Raw genomic sequence first — 26,598 nt, forward strand, 5'->3', positions numbered from 1 at the left:
GCTTGTGTGATGACAGATGATCACCTGAGGTGATCTTTCAGATCTCTTGGATATGTCAAGTTATTTGTAACCAGCTGGCGAAGTTCGGGATAAACATGGTCTAGAAATGAATGAATGGATTTAACTGTGACCAACAATTTATATTTTGATGCATTTGGATACTAATCTATACTCTGTAGGTAACTAATAAAATAAATTGAAGTGTGTGTCTGTAATTTTGAAATAACTACCTCATATTAAGCTCATATTATGGTTATTTGAACTGTACCATAACTGAATCACACAATTTTTTAATTTTTGTCTGTCTGTCAGTCTGTCTGTCTGTTTGAACGGGCTGTTCCGAAGATTACTTCTGAACGGCTGAACCTATTTTGACGGGCCTTTCACAGACAAGTAGAGGATTAATCAAGAATTATTCACTTTAACAAAAATTTCGACTGTACTTATTAAATGTACACAAGTTCGTAAGTTACAAAAATCATTACTTATTCAAAAATGTACTTGTAATAAGTCCAGCAAATTGCTAATGCGCGTGCCCGCCATTTTAGTGACGTCAGGACTAGACTGAAGTTTGAAGCTGATGGTATATTTTTATTTCGGCTGACGCCAAAATGACGTCATTTCGATGTTAATGAGACATGGTTCCAGCGCAATAGCAATTTGTCGGACTTTTAACAGACCTTCTAAAATATCACGTACCTATGTAAGTAAATCCTTCCTGTAACGTAATAATATATAGATCGTAAGTAGGTACAGACTAAAATTTAAGGCAAGATTTCAATGTTTAATATCCGACTTAGTTCTCACACTTGATTAATATCTTTCCTTCTCGTTCTCTCTCACAGCTTTCCCCCTTTCCATGTTATGTGCCGTACCGTACCTACCTACCGAGTACAGATTCACTCCCAAAGGTTGATCTCTGTCTACAACCCAAAGACTTAGGCAGTGGTCCGACCGCCGACGATGAACGAGAAACGAGTAGAACTAGAAACTATAGTAAGTATAAACGAGATGGCGATCAGCGGGAAGCGAGTGTGTAGTTTCAATAGTTTTGTCGCCAGGCTATAAGCGAGTGTGCAAGTGCGACGAGCGATTACTCGCGCCATTCGCCTGCTGTCGCAAAGTCCTGTGCAAACCTGCGCGCGCGACGTGTTCAAGCGAGCGAACATCGCTGAACGAATATCGTTGAGCGTCTTTTTTGAAAGCTCGTCGCTCAGCGACAAAACTAGTACAGCGAGTCGTCGCCGGCAGTGTGAACAGTCCGAAAGCAACTTTTGATATATGCATCTCTTTCGTTTACACGGAATGTACCTACATTTATTGTGCGTTTCTTGAGAGAGAAAATCGCCGATAGTTAGTTTTAGTTTTTTTTAGTTTTCTCGCCGCCAGTCGGACCACTGCCTAAGGTTGATCTGTGTCTACAACCCAAAGACTTATGTTCGCAATTGATCTGTAACATTGTTTAAAGTGTACTTAAGTGTCGGCTGTACAAGGTACCACATAAACCCAGTTTATACAAATTTCAACTTTATTTTCAAGCTTCAAAGCTGATAATAGAGTGTAAGTGTCTGGTAGAGCCATATTTCTCCAGAGAATTTTAAGCCTAACCTAACATTACGGCATGTTTCATGACTGATAAAACAACGTCCTAAGATACCTTTGAACATGTTATCTTTTGTGTATTTTTGATTATCCTTTGCTTTATTAAGTACCTAATTACATTTTTAATATGAGGTAGGTACTTGATTTATTTATGTTTTCATATTATTTTGCTCGGCACTGATTGTTTTATGGTAGAATCAAGCATCACACACAAATAATCAAGTAGGTCACATACAAAATATTCATGCTAATTAAAATTTTATATTTTTGTTTTGTATTTGTGTTTTGTATGTTTGTGACGGGAATCCTTCCGGTTTTCCAAACTTACTTCAGGGTCACCGACACAAATTTTGAAACGATCATTTTGTCAACAATTTTTTTTTCATTCTCACAACATCAGAAACATCCCTGTAAGTTTCGACAATAACTATTTAACATACAAGTAGGTAACATAGTTTCAACCGCAGACGATGCGTATTTAACAAACAGACGAACAAACATTAATTTTTATATAGGTAATAACTGTGACACAAATAGGCTATAATGGAATAATTTAGTACCACCATCCACCATCAGTTCATGTTCTAGGTTATCAATATAGGTCAATGTAATCATTTGTTTTGACAGTTTCTATTTTATCCCATCGGTTTTGGTGGTCAGATCGCCTGCAGCATCAGGATTTAGGAGTTGGAATCCATTTTTTTTATGGATCATTATCGCAAAGATTCTTTATCGATTTAAAAAAAATACGCAAATCGATTTGGAAATCTCGAAGATTTCGGTGTACATAGGTAAAAAAACAACTCCTTTTTTGAAAATCTGTTAAAAAAGTAGCCTATATGCTAATCCTTGATTAATCCTCTACTGGTCTGTGAAAGTCCCGTCAAAATAGGTTCAGCCATTCCGAAGATTAGCCTGCTTAAACAGACAGACTAAAATTTTAAAAACGTGTGATTCAGTTATGGTGCATTTCAATAAATAAACATAATATTATGAGCTTAATATGTTATTTCGAAATTACAGACAGACACTTCAATTTTATTTATCTATATGTATATATAAAATGAAAAGGTGACTGACTGACTGACTGACTAACTGATCTATCAACGCACAGCCCAAACTACTGGACGGATCGGGCTGAAATTTGGCATGCAGATAGCTATTATGACGTAGGCATCCGCTAAGAAAGGATTTTTGAAAATTCAACCTCTAAGGGGGTGAAATAGGGGTTTGAAATTTGTGTAGTCCACGCGGACGAAGTCGCGAGCATAAGCTAGTTACGTATAGAAGTATAGATTTAAGAAAATCTGGTTGTTTAGTATCACTAAGAAACTACTTCTGAGGATATACGTTAATCAACTTAGGTAAGTCTTGTACAGACATACCTATTGATATATATATAAATAATTCGATCAAAAGAGGGTGTTGTCTCGTACCAATGTACACCCTAACTAATCTAATCTATCAAACAACTGTATATAATAATTGTGTTTCCCCCACACCCTAATTGCGTAGAACAAAATGTTTTATTGCCGAAAAACACTGTCCCACCCTACCAAGTCGTACGTATTTCACACTTGCATGACCATTATGATCAGTTCTGTGCACTCCAATTTATTGAGGGTAGGGCGCAAAAACCGGTCATGTGCGAGTCGGATTCGCACACGAAGGGTTCCGTATGTGTGTATGTATATACTTTATTGCACCGCAAAAACACAAATGACAGGTTACAAAAAAAAATCTTAAAAAGTACAAAAAGGCGGTCTTATCCCTAAATAGCGATCTCTTCCAAACAACCTTAACGCTAGGGAGAAAACGAACAAATGGACAAAGGTAGGTGGTGTATAATAAACCTAAATACAGATAGCTAAATAAACTAAACCATATATAAGATATAAAATACCTACATAATATGAATATACTAATACATACCGTATTATTGTATTTGTACCTATCTAAGGTACAAGAAATGACACTTTTTGTTTTTTTTTGTGATATAACAAGTTCACGGTTTCGGATTTTTTCTTTTACCTAGTTGTATCTCTATCTATACCTAAGATATACGTATATTATTACAATTTTCATGATTCTGGGTCAACGGGAAGTACCGTATAGGTTTTGATTCCCTTGGCGGGTCTAGACAGACAGACGAACAGCCAGACTGACGACCAATTGATAATAAGGGTTCCTTTTTGTATCTGGAGATACGGAACCCTAAAAGTATGAAAATACCGACAATAGGTAATATCAAACAACAAGAAAATTGAAAGTGAAAGTCAGATCGGTTATATACTAGCAGTATCTGTGTTTGCAGACTTTCAGATCGTTTTCTTATAAAGGTAAGTATGCCAAAATTTGGTTCAGAGATAACTTATATCCCGGGTTGGACTTAAGCTACTTGTTATCCTGGAAAATCAAAAGATATTCTACAGGGTTTTTAAAAATCTAAAAGTCGTGGGCACCATCTAGTACTGTATAACAAACTAGCAAACGCAAACCGGAGCTTCGCACGGGTAGTATTATGATTTTCGCAGGGCTCTCTAATTTAATTGAAAATAAAATATAGCCTATTTTACTCAGGAATAATGTAGCTTTTTACTGTGAAAAAAAAATTTTCAAAATAGGTTTAGTTAGTTCCAGAGATTACTTCCTACAAACAAACTTACAAAGTATTGGTACCTCCTTTTAATATTAGTATACCTAGATACTTTCACTACTCATCCACAGTTGCCCTCTTGATATACCTTGAATCGCGAATAACTGACTCACCTTTCTACGTGACTAATAAGTAATAACAGCCAGTCAGTAATACGCGCCTCTATTTATATTTTACTAGCTTATGCTCGCGACTTCGTCCGCGTGGACTACTCAAATTTCAAACCCCTGTTTCACCTTCTTAGGGGTTGAATTTTTAAAAATCCTTTCTTAGCGGATGCCTACATCATAATAACTATCTGCATGCCAAATTTCAGCCCGATCCGTCCAGTAGTTTGAGCTGTGCGTTGATAGATCAGTCAGTCAGTCAGTCAGTCATTCAGTCAGTCAGTCACCTTTTCCTTTTATATATTTAGACTATTTGACATTAACATAGTTGTCGGCTCATTATCTCTTAACAAAACAATTCAAAAAAATGCGATTTGCAAAAATGATGTCTAGGCAATTTCCTGTGATTCATTCAACTTTTTGCTTTACAATAATTTTTTGTTAAGAAATCAGATATTGGGGCTGATTCTCTTGTACACAATCTCTAAACTAAACTAAATTAGCAGGTCTTAATCTAGTGCTATCCTTTTCCGCAAGCAACATTATGAAAGGGATAGCAATAAATTTAGACGTGCCATTTTAGTTTAATTTAGAGATTGTGTACAACGGAATTAGCCACACTCTTTGTCATTTTAAAATCAAAGTATCTTGATAACTGTTCATTCTATTCCTTTTTATGTATGAAAATATCACTTCATCTGTATTAACTTTTTGTATGTAGAATGAAACTTGTATCATTACGCAGGAAAACAATCAGCATTTTTATACCGGGTTGGTTTTAGGGTTCCGCAGTAAACAAGGAACCCTTGAAGAACAGAATAGCAATATATAATAAATAAATAATATAATAAATTAATAAATAAAATTTAATCATTTATTTGCAAGAACGTTGGCACAAAAAGATGGAAGTATACAATATAAAGAGCCCTTAACATTCGACTTAATTAATAGTGTGCAAATATTTTAAGAGAGTAATCAAAAATTAAGTTAATCAAATAATGAAATTATTAACCTCCTTTAGCATGTCCACTAGACAGAACACAAAATATTTTTAGGGTTCCGTTCCTCAAAAGGAAAAACGGAACCCTTATAAAATCACTTTGTTGTCTGTCTGTCTGTCTGTCTGTCGGTCAAGAAACCTACAGGGTACTTCCCGTTGACCTAGAATCATGAAATTTGGCAGGTAGGTGGATGTTATAGCTGGCTTTAGGGGAAAAATCTGAAAACCGTGAATTTAGGGTTAGATCACACAAAAAATAACTGTGGTCATGAACTAAAAATTGGTATTTTCAATATTCGAAGTAAGATAACTATATCAAGTGGGGTATCATATGAAAGGGCTTTACCTGTGCATTCTAAAACAGATTTTCATTTATTTTTATGCATCATAATTTTTGAATTATCGTGCAAAATGTCGAAAAAATACGACTGTAGTACGGAACCCTCAGTGTGCGAGCCTGACTCGCACTTGGCTGGTATTTTTTTCCATAAAATCTTTCGAATTCTGTATGTTTTTGGTATGCTCTAGATGTAAAACTTAATCGACGAATGTTATCAATTTTTCAACGACATGACCCCCATTATATTTTATTACACGAGTAATGTGCTTACATACAATAAAAATAAATTACTTATATAAATGTTTATAATAAGCAATATCATTGGAGGAGGGTCCCGAATCCACAGCTGGCGTATGATAGATATTATTATGATAGGTTTGCATTGTTAGCATCTGCCGTTTTCATATTGTGAATTGGACCTGCTTTTTGATGGAAAGTATGCTTTAATCGATTTACTAAAAGGGTTATGATATCTCAATAGAAGTTTTTGAAGATATTTTGACACGAGAGAAAGGTTTGAAATGCTGTTGGTTAGATGAATAGGAACTTCTTCTATTAAAAAGGTGACCAAATACATAGGTTAAGAAATCATCAAGAAAACTTGTTCAGCAGTTTTTGGAATCTAAGATTGAAAGAAAAAAAGCTTATGATTATTTTAACACATTGCCGGCCAACTAACTCTCAGAATGAGAATGGTTTAGGCCACAACAGAATGATATCACAATTCTTTAAGAATACTAATGGACAAATCACAGCTATGAAATTTTTCCTCACGATACTTGAAGTGTTTAAAAGGCTCATAACTCCAAAAAATTAAAGTTGCGTGTCAGGGTTTAAACCCTGGACCCCCCGATTAGGAAACCAAAGTTTAAATCACTGGGCTATATTACCGCTTAAAGTCTGATATCAATAAAATCATCAGGACTTTGCAATTAGCATCAATCAATCAATCAATCAGCCTGTTTGCGTCCACTGCTGGTCATAGGCCTTCCCAAGAGCGCGCCACCACACACGATCATCCGCCTTCCTCATCCACCCACTTCCCGCTATCTTCTTAAGGTCGTCAGTCCAGCGGGTTGGAGGTCGTCCCACACTGCGCTTGCTGATACGTGGTCTCCACTCCAGAATACATCTGCCCCATCGGCCATCGGTTCTGCGGCAGACGTGGCCTGCCCACTGCCACTTCGCAGCTGGCTAATTCGTTAATTAGCATAGTAATTCCATATCTGACGAAATTGCCATAATTTTCAGGGCCATTAATTTCGTCAATCATCTAGAGTTCCCTTAATCTGTCAATACCGGCGCCTTTTGTGTCGGCCCTAATAAAGCAATTTAAAACATGCACCATACAATTTTTTATAACAATAAACGACCCCTTTTGTATAGAAGAGTGGAACAAAAAATTGCTAGACTCCTTAGGGAGAAAGAAATAAAAAACATACATGGGGCTCATAATGACTCTTTTCCCCATGGAAGTTGCGTGACTACCATGAAGATATTAATATACAATACACTCTATTCTTACACCTTGATAAGAAAAAGTTGCGGTAACTGTAATTATAACAACATTGAGTTAACACGAAGGGAGAAAAGTACCTGATAATAATGTATGTGCCCCTAATACTTAGTAAGTTATTGTTTAAATCTCTCAGCCGTGACGTGATACAAACGAAGGAGAGATTTCAATACTATAAGCTCTGGCAATGCCTGAATCTGATTACAATATAATAAGACTAGTATACAATATATAGTAGCGATAGCATTGCATAACATATCATTTTTGCAACGACAGTATCATTAACAAATTCACAGGGAATGCCAAAGATATCGCGAACTCGTAAATAATTCAAATTGCATGACGCACATTTTGGCAAAACTATGATCGGGCGAAATTCATAAGCGTCGAGCGGCGAGCGAAAAGCAAACACATTTGGCAAGCATCGTTCTTTACTTACAAGACAAATTAGCTGTACACTGTCCAAAACTCATTACGACACGTGATGTCCGCTTCACGCTATTATCGTCTCTCAACAGTGGCATCAATGCCTATATTGCTGTACGAGTTGTGACAAATGCTGCTCATATTGTGTTGTGTGAATCACGTTTTGTCGATTCACTGGAACGCTTCCAAGGACTTATGAATTGAATAATTCTCCCCATTGATACCCTATTTTGTTTTGATTAATTCCTTCACTCCTATTCTATTAACGTTTACTTTAGAAATATTAATACAACAATTATTAAAGTTGTATTCTGTACATTTTGTTCATAAAGAAGTAAAAAGCCATTAAACGAGGATAATATTATTATTTCGATACCATTAAATCAAAAATGAATTCAGGAAACGCAATCAGAAATAAGTAGATAAGGACTTAGAGAATGAGCAGGACATGTGGTTAGAATGTTATGGCAGACAATAAGTTTCGTAAGTAAATTAAAAATGTACCTACACAAAAATTTTATTCTATAATGGTTTACTTATCAGGGGGCACGGCAGTGATGGGCAGTGCCCCCGCCAAGACGAGTCAAATTTAATTTTCATGAAAATTCAATAAATACTGTATCACTGCATAATCTAACCGGGATAGTATACTTTGGTGACAATAACCAGACCGGCAGAGTATACTTAAACTTAAAACTGAATTGAGTTGAGTTGATCATCAAAGATTATATTATTATTGTTGTTGTTGTTGATTATGTTATTGTGTTATCCGACGATTTTTTGAAACACCATTAAAACTAATCGTTTTTATTTAGGTAATTGGCGAAACGACAATTTAATTACATTACTGTAATATACGAGTATTAAATTCCCTTTTAGAATTATACCAACAATCGATAAAACTGATTCAGTATTTCTACATTTAATTAAAATTGAAAAACAGCAAAAATTTTGTTCGTTTTACACAACTTCTTTGGCCGATTTCCAAAATACACGATTTACTGCTGGATAGAATTTTAAACATTGTTTAATTTAATTTACGACTCTTTCATCTCAAGATTGCTGTGAAATATTTCCGGGCATCTCGTAATTGGTATGGAAACTTGACTTAAACTTTCATTAAGCTTTAACTTTTGCCAGCAGTGTTGGCTGCTTATTTTTTGTTCGTTCTTTATCTAAAAGGTGAGATAAAGAGCTAGCATAAAGATATTCTGTTTGTACTTTGGATTTGAAGTTACCTTATTTTATTAGTTAAAATTAACATACTGTGTATCTATTACATTCAGATCATTTGCGAAAATATAAACAACATCAAGACTTTGCTTGTTTGAGATGCTGGCGATAGCAGCCTATCCTTTTATCAGTACCCTTATTATAAATGTGAAAGTGTGTTTGTTTGTTGGTTTGTCCTTCAATTACATCGCAACGGTACAACGGATTGACGTTATATTTTGCATGGATATATAGATAAAGACCTGGAGAGTGACATAGGCTACTTTGTATCCCGGAAAATCAAAGAGTTCCCACAGGATTTTTAAAAACCCTAATTCCACGCGGATGAAGTCGCGTGCATCAGCTACTTCTCTATAAATCTCTACTAGTTATAAAGTTTTTAAAAATACCTAAATATGAATTTCTTTTATTTACTTTTCATTAAACGATTGCTCGTTTCTCTTTTCCAGAAGATAGACGCGTACAACCACAGCGGGCCATCGTTGCAGACGTCAGCGGTGATCGCTCTGTGCTCCATCGTCCTCATCGTGGGCGTTCTTATAGGCGCTTTACTTGTTTGGAAGTAAGTTGAACTTTATACTTCTTTTATATTTTACCTTACCTTTAGTTTAGTCTTCTTCTTTTTGAGTAGACGGTCACCTCAAACATGGGCAGCCCAAAAAGCCGCAACCGCGATAGCTCGGTCTTAAAGAGCTCAACCGGTCTTTACCGAAAGGTCGACGGTTCAAACCCCGACCGTTGCACTATTGTCGTACCTACTTACTCCTAGCACAAGCCTGACGCTTGGTTGGAGGGGAAAGGGGAATATTAGTCATTTAACATGGCTAATATTCTTTAAGGTAGCCGTCGTGGTGAAAGGATTACTCAGCCTACTGTTTTTGTTCATGTACCTACTTAGAGCTGCTTCCAGGGACGCCGGGTACTTGTGATCGGTATAAAACTACGCGGGGAGGCTCCTTTCATGTCCCTTACCTTTAGTTAAGTATGTAATTATTTATTGTATTGAGATCTCAATGTTTACAACGATTAAACAAATTTTTAGGTCATCCACATAGGTACTTATTAGAATTTCAAATATCGTCCAAAATGATTATGTACGATGTCTAATTTTTCAATCATTAATATCAAGACTGTTTTCGTTTTTAAATATATACTAGCTTATGTTCGCGACTTCGTCCGCGTGGACTACACAAATTTCAAACACTTGTTTTAACCCTTTAGGGGTTGAATTTTCAAAAATCCTTTCTTAACGGAAGCCTACGTCATAATAGCTAAATTTTAGCCCGATCCGTCCAGTAGTTTGAGCTGTGCGTTGATAGATCAGTCAGTCAGTCAGTCAGTTTTCCTTTTATATATTTAAGATTCTGAATCAGATACATTTTTGAAATGCCTTATTTGAACATTGTCAATAATAATATATTCTTATATAATATGTATTATTTTCGGTTGTATCAATATATTTACATTACCTAGCTTGTTTGTGTGCCTATGGGGGCGTAAATTCGCATTTTACTAGGACATGGCATGGCCGTATTTTATTTATACGTTTTAAATTCTATGTTACAAGGACCTGTCTACACTGACACGGTTTTGCTTTTAACAGTGTTACCTTTGTTTAACCAAATAAAACTGACTCTTTTAGAATGAAGTGAAATTTTAACTTCTAGGCATTACAAGGCATTTTACAACTTTCCATATACTTAATGGCATCTTATAATTCAAGTACATCAATTTACATGCATTAATATTTTTCAAATTTATGGATTTAATGTTATTTTATATATATCTCAAAAAATATTCTAGAAATCTGGATTAGATACCGAAGTTAATCAGATAATCAGTAATCTTACTCAATCAGTTACCTACCTTTGTTATAAATGCGAAAGTGTGTTTGTTTGTTGGTTTTTTGGTTTGTCCTTCAGTTACAAAGGAGCAACGGATCGATGTAATTTTTTGGATGGGTATAGTTAAGGACCTGGAAAGTGGCATAGGATACTTTTTATCCCAGGAAATCAAAGAGTTCCTACGGGATTTTTAAAAACTTAAATCCACGCGGACGAAGTCGTATCAGCTAGCAATCTGACAAAATTTAAACTTATCAATTATCTATGTATTGATAGATCATCAGTCATCGATGCTTTTAGCTAAAGATACTTAAAATGTAACGAGTAGATTAATACAGTCTTTTCGTTTCTTATCAGCTTATTATAACAACATTATGGCAACAAGTAGGTATGTCTTAGAGGAGGTTCCTAAATCCGGCGATGTCAAACTGTCCGGAACGACGACGAATGTATTGTGACATGTAATTAACACTAGCTTTGGTGTATGTCATACGATGAGGCGAGAGCAGAATTTTTTTTTTGGGGTTCCGTACCTTGGATGGAGGACAGACAGATAGACGGATGGCGGTCGTCAAAACTTGCTTTACTCCAAGGTCGTTTTACAAATGCTACTTTTTCTCCCTTGTATCAGCTGCGATCACTCGTGAGACTGCTTAGCAAACGAGTTGTGCTTTAACTTGACTAAAGTCTGGCGAGGGAGCCATCGCTTGATTGCGGTCAGTTGGTATCGAGCACGTAAGCTCTCTAGTCTATAAAAAGGAAAAACTGACTGACTGACTGACTGTGACTCATTTATCAACGCATAGCTCAAACTACTGGACGGATCGGGCTGGGCATGCAGGTAGCTATTACTACGTACACATCCGCTAAGAAAGGATTTTTAAAAACTCAGCCCTTAAGGGGGTAAAATAGGGGTTTGTTTTTTTGTGTGGTCCACGTGGACGAAGTTGTCAAATGAAGCATGAATGTAAAAAAAAGTTTTAAAAAAATCTTTTTTATTCAAATAAACTTTTACAAGTACTTTCGAATAGTCGGATGCATCTACCACTGGTTCGGAATGCCTTTCCTGCCGAGAAGAACCAGCAAGAAACTCGGCGGTTGCTCTTTTCAAATATTTGATATAGGTACAAAATTATGCCATGTATAAAATAGTATTTGCAGTCTTGTGCGTTGCTGGAACGAATGTAAAATTAACTTTGCATAAGAATTACTTGTATCCAAAGTCCCACAAGTTAGTAGATCTTATTACTCACACTGTCAACAGTTTAAGGTCGGATTAAATCTCAAGTAGGTGACAGGCACTCTAATCAACTTTCTCGGGCCATTGCTCGAGACGTGTGTGACGACGGGTTTAGCGACGATTAAACTGTCACTGCCATCCCCTGTCTTGGGACACGGCGCTAATTCGTGAAAATGTTGTTTTGCTCCTTTACCCGGATTTAATATTAGACTTGGAACATTTCGGCTTAATTAGATTTAGTTTAAGACACTCTCCTGTCAATCTAGCTACATATACTGGGAATATCTAGTTTAACTGGGAGTATTCTCACTATCTAGTTATTCTCGATCCATGATCCACACTAATATTATTAGTGCTATCTGTTGGTTCATCTTTTTCCTTACCGTTTAAACCAGGCTCGAAAGCCGCACAATTCAAAGAAATCTAACATGAAGTAATGGAAAAAAATGTCAAATTTTGCCGCACTCGTGTGCAAATGTACTGACAAGTGTCAAGCCAAGCACTGGTAACTACTGTTTTGAGAAATGGCGCTAATTCGTGAAAATGTTGTTTTGCTCCTTTACCTGGATTTAATATTAGACTTGGAACATTTCGGCTTAATTAGATTTATTTTAAAACACTCTCCTGTCAATCTAGCTACATATACTGGGAGTATTTCCACTATCTTGATATTCTCGATCCAAATTTCATGATTCTAGGTCAATCGGAAATACTCTATAGGTTTTCGTGACAGTCACGACAGACAGACAGACAAGTCAAGTAAGTGAACCTATAGGTAAGGGTTCCTTTTTCCTTTTGAGGTACGGAACCTTAAAAACGTTATCTAGGAGATCACACCATCTTACTTGAATAGACAACGTTTCAATGACTTTATTCGATCCTTTATAGCGGCCGTTATGCGACGGTTATCCTAGGGAGAGTTTTCCACGAGAATATTTTTGCATTGTCCCATGTCTCAGTTGAGATGTTGACTATTACAGGTTCGTAGAAATCAATGACTTGAAAGATGTCAGCCTCAAAACAGCAGCAGTAGCATAATAACTATTTGAAATGGCCGCTAGATGGAAGTAGCGTTCGTGTTACTTCCGTGAATAAAAGATCAGTACGCTTAGTATAAGATTTTACTTCTCACCAACGTAAGAGTCGAAACTAAATACCGTCAACGTAAAATGGATCTAAAGCGGCTTAATTTAAAGTCAAAAATTCAGTACTTTGATTTTAGTTTCGCAACGTTTCCGCTTTGAGCGCTGGCTGTAAATATAATATTATGTACAAACTTGAGCATTACAACAAGGCGGCTAAGGGTCATTTTACTTTAACGCTAAAGTGTATCGACTCTTAAAATACTGTCAACGTTGGCGAGAAGTAAAATCTTATAGTAAGCGTACTGAGTTACTCTGTAAGAACGCCTAACGAAATTTTTACTTCAAAACCCATAATATCAAAGTTGTAGTGTCAGTATAATATTATGAATGTTTCCATTTCAATAGTCCCGATATTTCCCAAACACATCCCAACCCGGAAATAGAATGCCTTTCCTTAGCGCGAAACATTTCTACGAGCCTGGTAAAAGTCAACATCTCTACCGAGACATGGGTTAATGCAAAAATATTCTTGTGGAAAGATCTTGCTTCCTATAGTACGCGACAGGTCGAGATGGCAATCGGGGTGGGTACGCCCCGCACACCCGCACAGCCACCACGATAATCTGGTGCGGGAAACCGCGGGTGACGTGCGGGTGTGTTCTGGCGTCTCCCCGCCGCATAGGTACTTACTCCTATTGCAATCTCGACCTGTCGCGTACCTACTATAGTTATTAAAATAACTCCGTATAATTTTACGGGTGGTGATAAAATTGAAAACGAGCGTCGTGTTAACAATATCTCTCGTAAATTTTAACGTTTACGTATTAACGGAGTTGGTACCTACTTTACGAACGTTCTAAAGTCTAAACAGTCACTAATGACGGCCGCAGACTTTAGACTTTCAATCATCTCAAATAGATGCCAAACTATTGCGCTACGAGTAAATTAAAAAATATCATGTTTCAAGTCTTCTCGTCCGAAATTCCTGTGCGAAGGCCAAAGTCTTCGAACAGTGCGTGTTGCTAGTGATGACATAGGATCCGAGACATGGTCGGGTCGCTTAGTCGCTTAAGAGTCTCCGCGTGCGATGGAGAGAGCTATGCTTGGAGTTTCTCTAAAAAATTAAACACAAAGACATTGTTATCGATATGAGTATAAAATTGTAAGTAGGTACCTCAATAAGTACAATTAGCAGGCAATATTTTTAGACTAAGTAATTAGGTAGATATATTTGAATAAGTACCTAGGTATAAGTAGTAAGTACCTATTAGTGTAAGAGCGCTCACGCACTCATCCGATCCGAATCCATGAAAATACGGATATAAAAAATATCTACGTCATAATTATTATGTCGTAAGCTACCATACAAATAGTTCTATGACAACTTCGGAACGTGTTTTCAAGGACTCGGAGCAGATGAGTGCGTTACCGCCGTAACTGGCCGTAAGCGAATCAAGTAGCCAAATAAAATATCTAATTCTAGAACACGTCAGCGCACAGTTTCGATTTTATCGAGTAGTTTTAACAGACTTGACTAGAAAAACCAAAAATCTGTTGCCGGTATACCATATCAAACGTTGCGCGCTGTGCCTTAGTTTGTGTACACAATCTTACCAAAATAAACCTTTCTAACTTCAAGAACAATATGGCAACATACCGAACGCGTTTATTATTCATAAATCATCTTCGGTATGTCAATACGTAAACAGGGATAAATCGGGAATAGCTGTTTCCTGTGATGTATTCAAAATGGAAGAAAAATTACGATTCGAATTGGGTGTAGAATCTAATATCAGGGATGCACTTGAAAGATTATAATACATGTATGCTTCTTTATTATTATTATATCTACTGGTTTTAGGGCAGAGTTTAAAATACTAGTGAACACATATTTTTGTGATGTAACCACATTAAATGCACGTTTTTCGGATTTTCCCCTTACGTAGACCTACATTGCTCTTTTACTCATTCTTTCCACTCCTTTTCCCACTCTTCTAGGGTCCGTTGTCGCAGTTACTCTGGGGTTTTTTGGTCTTCTCTTTTAAATATCCTTATTCTTTCTTTGACTAGCCTTTCTATGGGCATTACTCCTGCTACAACTATGACAACTTCTTTGGATACTGTCCGGTATATGCACCACATACCCGGATAGCCAAAGGCCGCTGTATTCTGCCTAGCATCAGTACCCTTATTATAAATGCGAAAGTGTGTTTGTTTGTTGGTTTGTTAGTTTATTGGTTTGTTGGTTTGTCCTTCAATCACGTCGTAACAGTGCAACGGATTGACATGATTTTTTGCATGGGTATAGATAAAGATCTGCAGAGTGACATAGGCTACTTTTTATCCCGGAAAATCAAAGAGTTCCCACGGGATTTTTAAAAACCTAATTCCACACGGACGAAGTTGCGGGCATCATCTAGTGTCATTAGGTATATTTAGCCATTTGGAGAGCTTGTCCCCAGACTGGCGCTCCGTAAAGCATCACTGAGTGTGCCATTATACTGCTAAGATCCTTCTTTTGCTAGCTCTTGGTCCTCCTTTTCTGGGCATTATTTTATACGTAACCAAATCAATTGCTTACTTACTAATAACTAATTGATGTTTGTAAGTTTATGTTCTATGCTCTACGTTAAATCTTTGTTTATGTGTAATATAGATGATGCCCACGACTTCGTCCGCGTGGATTTCGGTTTTTGAAAATCCCGTGGGAACTCTTTGCTTTTCCGGGATAAAGAATAGCCTATGTCCTTCCCCGGGATGCAAGCTATCTCTGTACCAAATTTCATCAAAATCGGTTGAACGGATGGGCCGTGAAAAGCTAGCAGACAGACAGACACACTTTCGGATTTTATAATATTAGTATGGATGTTTTTTTCTTCTTGTGTCTATCAAAAATCAGACGACTCTTGTCATGCTCTAGCGTCTACCTACTCTGATTTTTGTCGCCTGCAATACTGTTGCTAGATGGTATCATCTACCAATATTATGATATCAAAATAATTTCGTCAATGCGTCAGCGTTGAAAACAAAACTATGCGATTAAACAATAGCATTTAAAAAAACCTTCCCGTCTTCAACCACATGTCACTTCCTCTTCTAATTACCGTCTTAGCACTCCGTAACGAAATATTCATAATTTTTTTTATTCACAATTCGAATGCGTGACTAATTATGCCAAAATTATACCACGCACTCGCCCGCTCTTGATTGGCCAAATCCAAAATGGCGGGCCAATAAGGCGAGGTGGGCGTTCCACTCTTGCGCATGCTAACTTTGCAACGTTTGAATATTCAATTTGCTGCGTTCTATTTTTTGACATTTTTATTGCGTTGATGCGTAATTATTTTTGACAGCTTTTGCGATAATAATAATATATTGTTTACTATTTTAATTTTCATTGGAATGACAGATAACATACCTACCTACCACTTTACCCATGCCTACCTATACCTAGTACCGTAGTACGCGACAGGTTGAAATGGCAATAGGGGTGAAAATAAGCTAGTTCATTATAAAAGTCTTACAGTAAAATGTTTTATATTTTAAACCTTTGAAAGCTGGATAGGTAGGTACAGCTATGCCCTACAATTGTTATTTTGTTTTAAAAAATCCTTTTTTTGTTTTTCTAATTCAACACTTATCTAATAATAGAAGTAGGTAGGTATGTAGGTACCTAAGACCTATACCCTAAGTAAACTTACTCATTCAAATATATTTTTTTCAAAGCGTATATTATTTCTTTTAAATAACAAGTCGACAACGTTAATTCCACACATTCATTGCAACTACACTATCAAAGATCTAACAGAACCAACCCTCGACAAAATAATCCTCAACTGCACTCAGAAACCCCGCGCAAACTCGAGGCCCCTTCGCGCTGGGGGCCGAACAATGGACTATTTACAAGGCCCCTTTGTCTTAACTTTGAGAGGCTGAACACTCTAAATAACCCCGAGAACGGAGAAAGACTGCGGCAAAGCGATTTCTGCTTTTATTTAGCTTTGATTTTTCTAAAGTCTTTAAAATTGCCCGAAATTCGCTGGGCCGATTCAATTGCGCGAGAATTTTCTTTTCAATATTTTTTGGAGTGGCGGAAGATTCAAATAGGGGTGTGTATTTTTCTTTTTATTAGGAGGCAAGAATATTAATTCTTGATGTAATACGATTAACTTAATTAGGCAAATGAACGAATACTTACAGGTTAAAAAAATTCAACCGGGCTTTCTTAATTTTCGACCGCGGCCAGAAATCATGGTTATGGTGAGCTATAACTACGTTCAAATTAGGTACATAATTATTGTTAAAAATTACTTTCATAATTGTTCTTATTCTTAAAAATGCAAAGCTCGTGTCCGTAATTTTTGACTTTTTGATTAAGTAAGATTACAAGCAAATAGACAACCGTGTCTATTTTCTTGTAATTTTACTTCATCAAAAAGTTTTCACGGAAATTGTTAACCTAAATCCACGCGGTTAACATCTAAATTACAATAACTACTTGTGATAAAAATAACATTAACTAACTGACTGTTCTATCAACAACTCAAACTACAGGACAGATCGGGCTGAAATTTTGGCATGCAGATAGCTTAATAGCTAGAGACTTAGACATCCGCTAAGAAATAATTTTTGAAAATTCAAACCCTAAGGTCGTAAAATAGGGGGTTGAAATTTATGTAGTCCTCGCGGACGACGTCGCGGGCATAAGCTAGTTCTGTTATAAGCATGATCTAATAGTAGGTACTATTATATCTTCTGTGTCTAAAGTATGTGTATGGTGTAACTGATAGGATTTCAGACCGCCCGCCCACCAAACCGTGGCGTTACCTATTCTATTATTACGAATGCTCTCGTCATTCGTAGTACAGAATCGAACTTTCCCTCAATCCCACTAGAGATCGCTATCACGTCACGTGCACATCGGATAACGTCTTTATTAAGCCCCATTGTTTCTCCTCATTATGGCAAACCAATTGTGCAACCCTCACAGTCAAATCGCTTCACAATAACATCTTTACGACTATCATTTTACGGACCATAATCCTGTAATTCAATGTCCCCATATGTAATCTTTTACGTGTCACTGAACACGATTTTTTTTGATTCGATCGTAGTTTTTATCGTTATTGTTTTAAAGTTGTGTTTCGCTTGTACTATTTTTGTTGGTTGGTAAGGATTGGTCGATTTCGAAGCACAACAGCTTATTATCGGCAATCTGCATACAATCACATATTTGCATGATATCTCAATTCGTTCTCGGTCTGATTTGAATAGCCAGGGCGCATTTTACGGTTGGCGACTCTCAGACACATTGTTATGGTTGATACTATTGTTTTATGTATTAGGAAGTATGCCAATTATCGGTTTCATCTGATTTATATATTATAAGAGCCTCAATAGCTCAACCGGTAAAGGAGTGGACTGAAAACCGAAAGGTCGACGGTTCAAACCCCGCCCGTTGCACTATTGTCGTACCTACTCCTAGCACAAACCTGACGCTTAGTTGGAGAGGAAAGGGAAATATTAGTCATTTAACATGAGCTGATATTCTTTAATAAAAAAAATAAAAATTATTTAACGAAAATAATCTTCAACTATTTCAGATTAACTGTCGATAATAATGATTTTAAATCAAAGGTATTTATCCGTTTATCTATACTGTATTCATATTTATACTAATATTATAAATGCGAAAGTCTGTATTTGATGGGGCGGATGTTTGCTCTGTTTGCTAGCTTTTCACGGCCTATCCGCTCAACCGATTTTGACGAAATTTGGAACAGAGATAGCTTGCATCCCAGGGAAGGACATATACTACTTTTATCCCGGAAAATTAATGAGTTCCCGCGGGATTTTAAAAACCTAAATCGCGGACAAAGTTGTACATATTTTCAATTTGCCTATACCTACTTATTATAGTTACCTATTAAGTACTTACGCATTATTCAATGAGTGAAAACTATTTTTGGTTGAATTATGTCATAATTTTACTAATTTCATAAACCCCAATTATCACACAATTAATTTGTACAAAGCAAATAATGTTACTAAAGAGATTATAGTACTGGCAGGCTGATTTATTATTGAAATTAGTTACATTAAAAATATTACAAATGTAGGTACGAATTGAATTAAATAACCAATAACAATTACTGGCCTTTAGTTAATCCGATTTCCTAATTAATTAATTCAAAGTTAATTCTTAATTCAATTTTCTACTATTGCAATTAAAAGTATCGATAAGTTCTAGCGTGAGTAAAGCCGGGTGTGAGATATGTACTTTATCGATAAGTTACCTATCGTTAATTTTACCCGGATCAAAATTATCGAAGAAAAATTGCTTGACAATTTTCAAATGTAAATATTTCTTTTGCGCTTGATACCTTCGATATTGGAAACCACTTAAATATTAAAATTAGCAGTATTGGAAGTACCTAACCATTTCAAATACTTAATATACAAACTCTACTTATTGTTTGTTCTAGTTAGTAAATTATACTCTAGTTTCTACATTAATTAATTTATTATGCTAAAAGCATTGTCTTCCTTACTAGAATATTAAGTAGATATCTACTTACTTAGTATAAAATTTGGCTCTCTGAAATCTTAAGCTGAAATAATTTTAAATTGTTATAAAATTGATGATTTGATTAGTTGTCGAAACTATGAAAGTGCTTAATTAATAACACTTTGATCTTAAAATTTGGGAAATCTTGAATTCGATTCCAGGTGCGGATAATTTATGCTTATGATGTATGGCGTAGATAATCTCTGGTATTCTCATGGATGACAGATAGAACTCGGATGACGGACTGCAGTGCCGATTACGCACTTACTGTTAGGGTGCAGAAGTGGAAGCAATTTTTTTTTTGTGTAGTTAGTTCAAAGAAGTTCGTGTTCATCGTGCTTAAAAAAAATGTTCACCAAAAGTACTATGAAAATTAATCACAGAACCCCCGAAAATTTCTCACCGCAATCAATTAGTATAAAATGCAAATATTGCTAAAACCCGGATTTGTAGGTGCTGTCACGCTAATTAATTATGAAAATTAGTAAAATGAAAAACATTACCCAAACCGTGCTATACAAATTGAATACAGTAAATTTTCATTACCGACCAGCGCAAGTGCATATAATTAACCCGAATATTATGTAATTGGATTGTTTAATTTTTGATATTATTTTCCACTATTTCAATATTGGAGTTAAATGTGTTGTTAGTTTATGTTTCGCTGGGAAACAAACAAAATTTGTTTTGCTATTTAAATTTTTGAATGTAATTTTGTTCTGGTTGTATTTTATTATTTTACTAGCGACCAGCCCCGGCTTCGCATCGGTGCAATGTATAGATACTAATGTGGTGTCAGTCATTAACAACCCATCGCCGGCTCACTACAGAGCACGGGTCTCCTCTCAGACTGAGAAGGGTTTTGGCCATAGTCTACCACGCTTTTTTAATTCAGATACAAGTTAGCCCTGGACCGCAATCTCACCTGATGGTAAGTGATGATGCAGTCTAAGATGATAGTGGGCTAACCTGGAAGGGTTAGGCAGTATTTATTAAACCCATACCCCTTTGGTTTCTACACGGCATCGTACCGGAACGCTTAATCGCTTAGCGGCACGGCTTTGCCGGTAGGCCATGTGCGGATTGGTAGACTTCACACAACTTTGAGAACATTATGGAGAACTCTCAGGCATGCAGGTTTCCTTACGATGTTTTCCTTCACCGGTAAAGCAAGTGATATTTAGTTAATTAAAACGCACATAACTCCGAAAAGTTAGAGGTGCGTGCCCGGGATCGAACCTTCGACCTCCGATTAGAAGGCGGACGTCCTAACCACTAGGCTACTTGTGTCAGCAGTAGTGGTGTCAGTGAGGAGTGATTAATACCTAATCCTTACTTCCATGCTAATATTATAAACACGACATTTTGTAGGCGTTCTGGTGACATCCTGTATTTATCACAAAACAAAACGATAGAGGTAAATGATACGATACGACCAAAGTTGGTTATCGTTTAATTTATCATTTCATAGACCACAGCATCTTCAGCTACTAAGCCCAGAATTTCGTATACAATTTCATTGGGTTAAGAGCCTTCAAACTTAATGATTAAGTGTGACGTTGTCGCTATAAATTACGAGATATAACTCATTTATCTCCGTTCGGGACACAATGTAATCATGATACAACTAAACTGCGAGTTTAATCTGTTACCAGATAAGATGCGACGTTTCTGCCCTTGTGGACTGAATGAAAATATCAATTTTACAATATCTAAATATATAAAAAGAAAAGGTGACTGACTGACTGACTGACTGACTGACTGACTGACTGACTGACTGACTGATCTATCAACGCACAGCTCAAACTACTGGACGGATCGGGCTGAAATTTGGCATGCAGATAGCTATTATGACGTAGGCATCCGCTAAGAAAGGATTTTTGAAAATTCAACTCCTAAGGGGGTGAAATAGTTGAAATTTGTGTAGTCCACGCGGATGAAGTCGCGAGCATAAGCTAGTTTAAGTATAAAGGGATTACTATTATCAATTTTAAGAAAATCTCAGAGCGCACACAAAAAAAAATTGTTACATGCCTAACAATATACTCAATAGTGAAAAATAATATTTACGCAATAGGTAGTGATGAATAATATTTTTCACTATTACATCTAAAATTACATCATCATCGTTATTATCAACCGATGGTCGTCTACTGTTGGACATAGATCTCTTGTATACAGCGATTTCCTGCGACTCGTTTTATGTCTTCTGTGGTCCACCAAAATCAGATGTCGCGCCGCGACTGTGCTTCAAACATTGCTTATTATTCGAAAATTTCTAACTATATCATTTCTTAGCACTATCTAAAAGTTGTCAGCAAAAGTACCGCATAAAATATTCTCAGAAACTCGAAGCTCGCAGCTCTATAACTTCGATATGCCAATGTGGAAACTTTTCAGACTGAAAGTTAGCTGCAACGGAGCGGGTGATGCTCGCGCAGTCACACTACTTTGGTACTAACGATATGTTCAGACTTTGCACGTTTCACTTTAGACAGACTATCCGTCTAGAGTTTATAACTTAGGTTTCTATCCTAAGGCAAAATTGTAAAGCTAATCTACACTCTACGCCTTTTTTAGGGTTCCGTACCTCAAAAGGAAAAACGGAACCCTTATAGGATCACTTTGTTGTCTGTCTGTCTGTCAAGAAACCTACAGGGTACTTCCCGTTGACCTAGAATCATGAAATTTGGCAGGTAGGTAGATCTTATAGCTGACATTTGGGTAAAAATCTGAAAACCGTGAATTTAGGGTTAGATCACACAAAAAAAAATGTGGTCATGAACTAATAATAAGGTTTTTAATATTCGAAGTAAGATAACTATATCAAGTGGAGTATCATATGAAAGGGCTTTACCTGTGCATAAAACATAAAACAGATTTTTATTTATTTTTATGCATCATATTTTTTGAATTATCGTGCAAAATGTCGAAAAAATACGACTGTAGTACGGAACCCTCATTGCGCAAGCCTGACTCGCACTTGGCCGGTTTTTTTTTTACTTTTTAATTACGACTTATTCATTATGTTGTCAATTCGCAAAAATATGAACTCATGTTTTGGCTGCTTCCAAATTGTCCTATAAGATAACTAAAAATGCAGATGATTGATTTATGTTTCTATTAGTCTCTGATGATGGATATTGGAACTCGGTGATGGCAGGATATTCGAATTTTAACCTTGTTTGCTTTGTTCATGAGTACCTAGGTATCTACTTTTCATTTGTTTATTTTTTAATGCAGAGCATTTCAATAAAACTTTACTTCAAAAAGTACCTACCTATCACTACCCATATTATAAATGCGAAAGTGTGTTTGTTAGTTGGTTTGTCCTTCAATCACGCTGCAACGGAGCAACGGATCGGAAAGTGACATAGATAGATACTTTTTATTCCGGAAAATCAAAGAGTTTCCACGGGATTTTATCAATCTAAGCCCACGCGGACGAAGTCACCATTTTGGCAATTGGGCCCTAATCAAGTTAATATTGCAATTAGGTTTTTATAAAAGGTTAAACTCTCAATAAGCCTGTGCACGTCGTGATTAATATTTAAATTCACTTCTGGTATGTTTATACTAGTAATAGTATACTACATCATCACTTACCATCAGGTGAGATTGCAGTCAAGGGCTAACTTGTATCTGAATTTAAAAAAAAATTATTTTATTTTTACCTAATTACTTTTTTTAACGTATCAGTTAGATAAATTATTATGCGATTATGAGGCTTAAGTTTCTACGGTTGTATCTACGGTTTATGTTTATTCTATCGTCGATGTTTTCTGGCTCTAAAATAAATATCGGTGATTTTCTATTTTCCATTCTAAAATTAGCAAACTTTAGTGCGTCCATTTTCTAAATCACAATACAAAGTGCTAGAACATTCTGGTAAATGAAACATAAGCCGTGCGATGACACGAGCGGACGCGTCACTTAGTGTTAGCCTAACCCAGATTTCAGCCATTATCTAGTTTTCAGCCATCTGCATTAGACACTGCATGAAAGCTGTATTGTGCTATTATATATCCATACTAATATTATAAATGCGAAAGTGTGTCTGTCTGTCTGCTAGCTTGTCACGGCCCATTCGTTCAACCGATTTTGACGAAATTTGGTACAGAGACAGCTTGCGTCCCGGGGAAGGGCATTGACTTTTTATACCGAAAATCACTTCCCACGGGATTCTTAAAACTCTAAATCCATGTAGACGAAGTCGAGGGCATCATCTAGTTATTTTATAAGTACTTTTGCAATTGACGCTTTGTTGTTGTATGCGTGAGGTTCGATTTCCGGCAGGGAAAATTTGAAATTCTATAATTTTTAAATTTTCTCTGGTCTGGTCTGGTCTGGTGGGAGGCTTCATCCGTGGCTAGTTACCACCGGCTGCTAAGCGATTTAGCGTCCCAGTAAGATGCCGTGTAGAAACCGATAAGGGGTATTATAGGTGTAAGAAAAACTGCCATACCCCTTCTAAGTTGATTTGGGTATTTATTATAAGATATTTATGTAGTTTATTAGATTCTAGTACCGTAGACCTATTCCACTTCTTGATACGCCTTACTCACAACCTTGAATGGGAAGCTGGAAGAAATCTCTGTTTAGAGATAAGCATTTCCAGTGTAACTTAATTTATTATTACTTTGTAACTACAATTTTGGTTCATGAAAAATATAAATAAAATAAAAAATAAGTTAGCTCGCTTAGACAGCGTCATCACTTACCTCAAGTTGACATGGGAAACCTTAGTCAAAGGCTAAGTTATAGAAAAAAAGTCACTTCCTTTAACTATTGAGCTATTTAGGTTTTTTACATATTGTTTGAACTCAGCTCCTTAACCCTTCAATTAGAGAGTTCTTCAATTCGTCTTAATATACAATACAGCTAACTCAAACAGAACAGCCGACCAGAACAATCCAGCTATAAGCCTTTGATCAAATTCGGGCATCCCTTGATCTTAATGCAATTACATAAAACGGGTAACCCTGATACGAATTTTAATTTAAACATGATTCCTCTAATTAAATTGTACAGGTCAAAGTTCAATAAAGCGAATTATAAAACTTGTATATTTTTAGGGTTCCGTACCTCAAAAGGAAAAACGGAACCCTTATAGGATCACTTCGTTGTCTGTCTGTCTACAGGGTACTTCCCGTTGTCCTAGAATCATAAAATTTGGCAGACAGGTAGGTAGGTCTTATAGCAAACATTCGGGGGAAAATCTGAAAACCGTGAATTTGCGGTTACATCACACAAAAAAAAATTGTGGTCATGAACTAATAATTAGTATTTTCAATTTTCGAAGTAAGATAATTATATCAAGTGGGGTATCATATGAAAGGGCTTTACCTGTACATTATAAAACAATTTTTTTTTTTTTATTCATCATAGTTTTTGAATTATCGTGCGAAATGTCGAAAAAATACGACTGTTCTACGGAATCCTCGTTGCGCGAGCCTGACTCGCACTTCCCCGGTTTTTACTTAAAAAGCGCTGATAGTCTAGTAGTTAAAATGTCCGCCTCCATATCGGGAGGTCTGGAGTTCGATCTCGGAATTATGTGCGTTTTAAGAAATTATAACGGTGAAGGAAAAACATCGTGAGGAAACCTGCATGATTGAAAGTTCTCCATAATGTACTCAAGGTGTATGAAGTCTTCCAATCCGATGTGCGGGGCGTTCCCTGCTCGATTGCCATTTCAAGCTGTCGCGTACTAATAGGCATGTCGACAGTCATTATGTTGCGTTCTGTACAATAAATAAACAATGCATCAATCAATCATACGTACGAAATTCTTTTCAGCATCATCGATCATCATAGTTTCTATCATGTTTCTATCACCATCAAGACACCTAATATGCGATATTTTAAACACTTCCACACTTCAAACACCACCCGAGGGGAATAATTTAAGATGTATAATTAATTAGTTGTAATTTTATAAAATAAGTTTGAATAATATACCCTACATCGTTTGTCATTGTACAAATTACCTTTAGGTGTAGATATATTATTATTAATATTTGCATGCTGAAGTATCAGTAAATATGCGGGGACTATTTAGATTATAAGTAATATATTAAGACCTTTGTAAACTACCCATATTTAGCAAATAAAAATTATTTCATTTATTTATTTATTTATTTCATCGGCCAAGTGCAAGTTGGACTCACACACGAAGGGTTCCGTACCATCGTATTTTTAATAACAATAACACTTTTTAACTTTTTTAAATTTTCATGTTTGAGAATTTTCCCTCTTAAAAACTTTGTTTTTATGGGGATTCGTGTTGAGAATAATATTATGTAATATTATTATAAGTAATCGAACGGGCAATAATGTGTAGGTACAAACAATATTATATCAGATAAGTAGGTAGGTACTCGATAATAATTGGTCACTTTTGCCTATTGTATGAGAAGCGATACATTGGTAACGTCCTCTTACAATCCTCTTCCACATAAATCCTCCATCTGCCTTGTTCACCAGGGTCGGTGATATTCGATAGGTTAGGTGTATGCGTCAATGAAACGGAGGTACCTATATACCTACTCTAAATAAATCACTTAACTTACGTGTACTATTAACATAATATTAGGTGTCATCATCATCATCATCATAATCAACCCATCACCGGCTCACAACAGAGCACGGGTCTCCTCTCAGAATGAGAAGGGTTTTGGCCATAGTCTACCACGCTGGCATGTGCGGATTGGTAGACTTCACACACCTTTGAGAACATTATGGAGAACTCTCAGGCATGCAGGTTTCCTCACGATGTTTGGTGATATTAGGTATATTCTATATTAATCAGTAGGAAGAAGGATTCCTTCCAAAACAAGTATTTTGTATTCTCAATTTTCTTTTCGCGTCACTACTTTTTTAATGTTACCAACACTATCTTATGCAAGTTCTAATTTTATTTATTTATCCTACTAAGTAGATAGTAGATACAACTTTATAAGTAGAAAATCAGGTAGAACC

The 26,598-nt window shown here is 36.2% G+C and overlaps 1 protein-coding gene across 8 annotated transcripts in view; it reads left to right on the forward strand.

Annotated features, from left to right (window-relative positions):
* The window catches only part of pxb, a 251,761-nt gene that overhangs the window by 208,241 nt on the left and 16,922 nt on the right, over window positions 1–26,598 (forward strand). For all 8 annotated transcript variants that reach the window (XM_069504610.1, XM_069504611.1, XM_069504614.1 and 5 more), the window contains one exon: window positions 9,330–9,442. In XM_069504610.1, coding sequence (XP_069360711.1) covers window positions 9,330–9,442 — 113 coding nt within the window. The remainder of the gene's footprint in view (window positions 1–9,329; window positions 9,443–26,598) is intronic.

The sequence above is a fragment of the Maniola hyperantus genome, chromosome 18 (assembly GCF_902806685.2).
Source record: "Maniola hyperantus chromosome 18, iAphHyp1.2, whole genome shotgun sequence".
NCBI lineage: Eukaryota > Metazoa > Arthropoda > Insecta > Lepidoptera > Nymphalidae > Maniola > Maniola hyperantus.